The sequence below is a fragment of the Taeniopygia guttata genome, chromosome 15 (assembly GCF_048771995.1).
Source record: "Taeniopygia guttata chromosome 15, bTaeGut7.mat, whole genome shotgun sequence".
In the NCBI taxonomy this organism is placed as follows: domain Eukaryota; kingdom Metazoa; phylum Chordata; class Aves; order Passeriformes; family Estrildidae; genus Taeniopygia; species Taeniopygia guttata.
Window position 1 is genome coordinate 273,466 of NC_133040.1, and position 6,564 is coordinate 280,029.

Below are 6,564 nucleotides of genomic sequence, written 5' to 3' on the forward strand. Positions count from 1 at the left end.
CATTTCACATGCCAGAGATGTTGTACATGGTTTATTAAATCCTCCACTAAACACCTCTGGCTGTAGTTGCTTTTGGAAGGTGCACAAAACCCATGGAAGTGAAGACAGAATTTTTGGGAAGAGGGTAGGAAAAATAGAATTTTTCTTAATCCTGTTGTGTGGGGGACTACACCTGTACAAGCCACTGGAGTAGGAGTGCCACTGCTAATTCTGTAAGTAGCACAGCTCTTGCTCCCTGAACCTGCAGCAGTGCCCTTCCTCTGCCCTGCTGAATGCCTGTTATCAGTCTGTCCCCAGGTCCTGCCAAGCTGTTTCCCTTTGTCTCCTTTGGACTATGAGCTGTGTGTTGGCCACATCTCTATTACTGTCCCCAGAGCACCAAACAGCAGCAGAAGCCATGGTGCCGCACTGTTGTGCTTTGCCCTTCCTCCCTTCCTGCACGCTTTTGCAGAGGGGTCAGGTGTTCCTCTCTGTAAATGTGGAGTATTCAAAGACTTTGCAGTAAAACCTGTATGACCCTGCCCCTGCCTCCAGTCCTGTGACACCAATCTCTCCTGAGCAGACCATTGTCTGAAGTCAGAGTAAGGGCTTGTTCTTGCTGGTTTTGTTCCAGCCCCTGACCAGGCCACCTTCAGAGAGAAGGATCTTGCACATCCGTCTCCATGGGTGAATAGGAAGACCCTTGATTCCCGCATCTCCTGTTGCTCCTGGGTCAAGCACAAACATCATCCCTGTGTGGCATGAGTAGGTGCTGCTGCTGGGCACTGTGTGATCTACAGCAGGGCTTGACCATGGCATCCATGCCTGCTCCTGCTACACTGCAGGCAGGGAGGGGAACACGGGCAGGGAGCAGCCTGCACACCCGACAGGTGCCTGATGCTCTGCTTGTTCTCAGCCCGAGTCTGAGCTTGTGTCCCTGGAGTCAGGAGGACAGATGAGCTCGGGCTCAACCTCCGCGTAAAGGAGATGTACATCTCACCCCAGTGACCAGGGAAGGTTGGAAAAACATGAATCTTTATCTTGCAGATGAAGATGTGCAGATATGGGCCCCACCCTCTTGCTTCAGCGTTCAGTGGAACTTGTGCAGCATAATTTGGGTGCTTTTGAAAATGTATCCTTGTGTGTTAATGCTGTTTGTTTTTACTGCTCTTCTAGCTTCCATTTGCCTTGATAACTGCCTGTTTTCCAAATAATCATAGAATGGTTTGAGTTGGAAGGGTCTTCTAAAGGTCATCCTGTGCCATCCCCCTGCTGTGGTTTTTACTCCTTTTACTAGACCAGGTTTTGTTCTAGTCCATCACTTTCAGGGATGTGGCAGCCACAGCTTCCCTGGACAACCTGTTCCAGGGCCTTACCACCTGTGTTGTAAAATTACACTTTTCTTTTGCTCCTGTGAACCTGTGTGTGCTGGGAGGGGCTGCACTTCTGTCTGCTTTGATGACACTCCAAAGCACTGGCTGTGATCTTGCCTGAGCTACTCAGCACCAGCCCCATGCCAAACTGGCAGAGAAGGCACCAGAGCCCAGATCAGCCTCTTGTGACAACTCCTGTTTGAACAGGCTTTCATTCCAGCCCTGTAGAGCCATTCCCTTAACCCATGCAACAAATGCTGACTTGTGCTGGTAGCAGCTGTTTCTCTACTCACCTGTTCAATCCACAGCAGCTGACACAAAAATGGCTTTTTTGCAGTCAATGGATTCCCACCCTGAGCAGATTGCCCTGCGCCCCAAGGAGTTCTTCTGCACCTACGACATCGAAGTCCTGACTGAAATGCAGGTAAGGAGAGTCCTGTGTGTGCCTGAAGGAAAGTGCTGGTATGCAGAGGTTGTATTTAGGGAATATGGCCACTGTCTCTGTTCTTGGCTCACTGGATGCCACTGTGTGAATGCTGGGTCTCCCACAGCCCCCCTCTTTTTGCCCCAGAGCGCAGGTTGCATGTGCTTGTTCAAAACACAGCTCCTGTGTTCAAAACACAATGTTCCTGTGGCAGAAAGGCACACTGGTGTGACCATGGTGTGCCTATCTTTGGTGACCACCATGTGTTACCTGCCATTCCTCATGTGGATCTGGGGAACCAGATGCCATCTGATAAGGATAATCAGCTCTTCAAACAGAGCAGAAAATGATGGCCTAAATATTTCTCCCCGTCATTTTATTTATATTGGAAGACCTTCAAGGATTTGTGAAAAGGCAACTAGGAATATTTAAGGTGTGGGTTGGCCAAGCTGTGGACATGGGAGGACTAAAAATAACAGACTAACTAAAAGCAACCAATTAACTAACTAAAACTGACATGGAGGACTAAAACCTGACAGACAAGTTGATTGGGCTGGGACCTTGGTGAAAATCTGGGATTTCTTCCCTTAACGTTATTCAGGAATGATTTTAGGTGGCGGCTGTGGATGTCAAGAGCAAGATAGCTGTGTTCAAGGATGGGTTTAAGATGGAATACAACAAGCTGCTGATAGCAACGGGAAGCACGTAAGCTTCGGAGAAACATCTTAAAGATCAAGAGAAACTGTTTTATCTGAGAATGTGAGGAGTTAATGCCGGGGGATAAGGGATGAAATGTGGCAGGTGAATTTAAACACTGAATTTGTTTGAGCATGGAAGAGTCAAGGAACACAAAAGATACTGGAAATGTCTGTATGTATCTACATCTACATCTACATCCACATCTCTGTCTATATATCATCATCTATGTATTTAATATATATATCTACATCATGATTATAGAATCACAGGATGGTTTGTGTTGGAAGGGATCTTAAAATTCATCCCGACCCACCCCTGCTGTTGACAGGGAACACTTTCCACCAGACCAAGTTGCCCCAAGCCCCATCTAACCTGGCCTTGGACACTTCCAGGAGTGGTACCAGGACATTGAACATATTTTCTTTAACAAAAGCTCCAAAGTGGAAGTACTGTAATTCTTTTAGAGAATTTTTGCCACACTGCTCTTCTTTTCACTCCTTGTTAACACTCAACCCTGACAACCAGATAATTCATCCCTTTGAATTTCCATCTTTCATTTTCAGCAATTAAGGCTTAACACTTGCTGTTGCAGCCTTAATTAGGTGTTGCTGTTGCCCCATTCTAGCAGACCTTTTGGGAGCCTTGGCCCCAGAATAGGAATTTTCAGGACTGAACCTGTTTCAGCCATAGGGAAAGGTGGTATTGGTGTGCTGGAATGCTGAGCATCACTCCAGATTGCTGTTGTCATTTGTGCCCTGGAAGTAGTGGATTGGTTTGTTTTTGATTGGAGGGTTCTCAAAATTGGCAGTTTAAGCTGAAAATGAAGTATCCTGGCTCTCCTTCCTTGTGTTCCTTACATCAAGCCATAAAATGAGGTAGGGGAAATTCAGCCCCTGCATAATTTATCATCTGGGGAAGGGATGCTGTAGATCAGCCAAAGCAGGGACTCACACTGGAAACCAAAGTGCCACCGGTCATAGCCAGTGCCACAGGGTGTGAATCGCTGGGACTAGACTGTACAGCATCACAGCCAAAATGCCATGTGCACCAGTCACCTAATTTGGTTCAAAAGAGAATAGAATTAAGCCTTTGGCAATAATTTCAAAATCCTCATGCACAAGCTTGAGGTACACTGGGTTTTTAGGGTACCTAAATTATTTAGGCTCTTCTGTCCTGTTTCCAGATGTGAGTCAGATATGCAGGGGCCAGATATTTAAAAATATATGGGCTACAGTAAGTGCAGAGTGAGGGCACAGTTAAGCTGCTACAGCATCAGCAGTGTGCCTGTGGGAATGGAGGGTGTAGCCTGCGTCCTCAGAGCCTTATCAAACTTTCAATATCTGACTCCAAAGCATTGCTGGAGGTTAGATTGAGTTTTCTGTGTCCCATTAAGCTTCTAAAAAAATTTGTGACATGCCAATAATTGAGCATGGGTTTGTGAAGCAATACCTATCCTGCACTGGTTGCACTGCCCCAGCAAGGAGCTCCTGTGAACCTGTGGGTACACCAGTCCATGATGGGGTCTGGGGTGGCTGCTCAGCATCCCCTATTCCACCACTGGCCACCAGCATCTGAGTTTTTCCATGTTATGTCTCCAGCAAAGAGAAAGGTGAAAAAAGGAAAATTGAGAATGTTCTTTGAGCCCTGGAAGGGGTGTCTGTAGTCCTGACTGGGCACTGAACCACACAGAGTTGAGAAAAGCAGCTGTATCATCCTCAGTGTTTTTCAGGCCCAAAACTCTCAGCTGCAAAGGCAAGGAGATGGAAAATGTTTTCAACATCCGTACACCCGAAGATGCCAATCGTGTGGTGAAGCTGGCCACAAGCAAGAATGTGGTGATCGTGGGAGCATCCTTCCTGGGTGAGTGCTTCCCTGGCCTGTGTCCCTGTCTCAGCTCTCCACCTCTGCCTGCAGATGGGTAAAGTCCTTTGCCCAGTTTGTCACTGCCTAGTTAGAGGTATCACCCCCATGAAACTGGACCTGGGGTAGTCCAACCTCCAGCTCCAGATGTGTGTAAAGACATTTCCATGCCAAAGAAATTGATTTTTCAAAGAGGCTGGGCTGGCATGGGTATAGATATTGCTGTCTCAGTCTGAAAAGCAGATGGCAAGACAAGACAAGTGCTGGTGCTCATGTGGGTCAAATCTGGTGTGTCTAGAGCTAGCTTCAGTCAGGAGAGCCTAGTTAGTGGGGGGGAGCCTGTGGGCTTTTTCTCTTTTACATTTTAGCAGTGTGGTGAATTTTTAAAATTAACAGGAAAAAATCTTGTAGTTTCTTTGATGGCTCTTCTTTTTGCTTGATATGGTTCCAACAAAATTATTGTGGGTCCTAACAAAATAAGAGTGAGTCCTGCAAGCCTTAAAAATATGGTTATTGGTCAGGGAATTTATTATAAAATGTTAGATAAACTTGTTTTAATGGTTGAATCAATATGATCTACAGAAAAGCATGTGGCGTGGGAGCCCAATTGCAAACTGCAGGTCATCAAAAAGATTCCTTTCCAAAAAACCCTCACAGACAGAAGATGTCTTGGTGGAAGTTCCCATGCAATTCCCAGCACCAAAATTCTATCATTCTGATGGGAGAAAACAGCCACTCCCAAGAGCAGTTTTCAGACCACAGCTGAGGTTGTCCCAGCCATAGGAGGAAGGTTTCCCTTGGCTGAGGTCCCTTGTTCCATGTTTTTCCCAGGGCACTTTGGGATTTCCTGGCCAGTTCCTCCCTTTAGTCTTTAAAACCTACATCTAAGAACCCCTGAATCAGTGTGATCCCTGGTGTGATCAGGTCTGGTGGCTCCCCAGTTCTCCCATGAGGGCAGCTCCAGCCTCCCCAGTCGGAGTGGGTGAGGCTGCTCCTTGTCTGCAGCCAGGGACACAGCGCAGTGCTGGGTGCGTTAACGTGGCTGTTTGGACCTGCTTCTCTTCCCCAGGGATGGAGGTGGCCGCCTACCTCGCAGAGAGGGCCCACTCGGTGTCCCTGGTGGAGCTGGAGCATGTCCCCTTCAAGAAGTTCTTTGGGGAGAGGGTTGGCCGTGCTGTCATGAAGGTGACCTTGCTTTCCCATCTAGGGCGGGGCTGGTAACAGAGCAGGTTTTGCTTGTTTCACTTATTGCACTAATTAATTTACTTCACATTTATTGACAAAGCTGTGATGGCAGCAGTCAATGAGAATGGGCTGTATTTTCCCTGTTGTGGTCCATGTGCTATGGAACACCTTCTAGAGCCGTGCTGGGGATGTGGGGATGCTGACCCCCTTAGCAGTGCAGGTTTAGATAAGCCTGCAGGGTGGGCAGGGCAGTGTAGGGGACAGCAGGACATCAGGACCAGGGTGGTTCAGGGTCCTGATGTCCCCTGCTCTGTCCCTTGTCCAGATGTTCGAGAACAACAGGGTGAAGTTCTACATGCAGACAGAGGTGTCGGAGCTGCGGGAGCAGGAGGGGAAGGTGAGTGGTGGGCAGGGGCCCCCTGGGGGAACTGCTGTGGCATCCCCCAGAGCTGCCATTCTCTTCCCTAGTGTGGTTTTGCTCTCCCCTCTTTCCTATCCCCTGAAATTCATGTTCCTGGATTTGGCCCCCAGGAGCAAACATATGCCAGTGTGGTGTGTGGGGTGACTTCATTGCTCCCACTCACCTCCTGCTGCTTTTCTAAGGAATTATGGTCATTTGCATTTCACAAAGGAGGTGAGCTGCCAGCTTGGCTTCCTGCTGCTACAGAGGGGTTTTGTCCCTAAAATAACTCTGGTGTGCCCCCCGCCCCTTGTGTCTCCTGCAGCTGAAGGAGGTTGTGCTGAAGAGTGGGAAGGTCCTGCGTGCTGATGTCTGTGTCGTGGGCATTGGTAAGGGTTGTGTGGGTGCAGAGCCAGGGAGGGAGGGCAAAGCAGAAGTTGGAGGGGACATGGCAGAAGGAGGTCGCTGGGACTGGGTGGCCAGGGGTACTGGCAGTGGTCTGCCAGCCCTGCCGGATTACCACACATGAGTCTGCATATCTAAAAAAGGTATTTCTAGAGCCCCCACCACAAAATGCAACTGAAAATATATTTCAGAAGTAATATTTTTTTCCCAGGAAAAAAAAAAACAAACATTTAAAGCAG

At 48.1% G+C, this 6,564-nt stretch overlaps 1 protein-coding gene across 6 annotated transcripts in view; it reads left to right on the forward strand.

The window, feature by feature from the left end:
- AIFM3 (AIF family member 3) overlaps positions 1–6,564 on the forward strand; it is a 53,435-nt gene that overhangs the window by 36,737 nt on the left and 10,134 nt on the right. For all 6 annotated transcript variants that reach the window (XM_002188325.6, XM_012578172.5, XM_030286044.4 and 3 more), the window contains 6 exons: positions 1,690–1,776; positions 2,390–2,481; positions 4,205–4,335; positions 5,405–5,520; positions 5,846–5,917; positions 6,246–6,309. In XM_002188325.6, the coding sequence (XP_002188361.1) occupies positions 1,690–1,776; positions 2,390–2,481; positions 4,205–4,335; positions 5,405–5,520; positions 5,846–5,917; positions 6,246–6,309 (562 nt within the window). The remainder of the gene's footprint in view (positions 1–1,689; positions 1,777–2,389; positions 2,482–4,204; positions 4,336–5,404; positions 5,521–5,845; positions 5,918–6,245; positions 6,310–6,564) is intronic.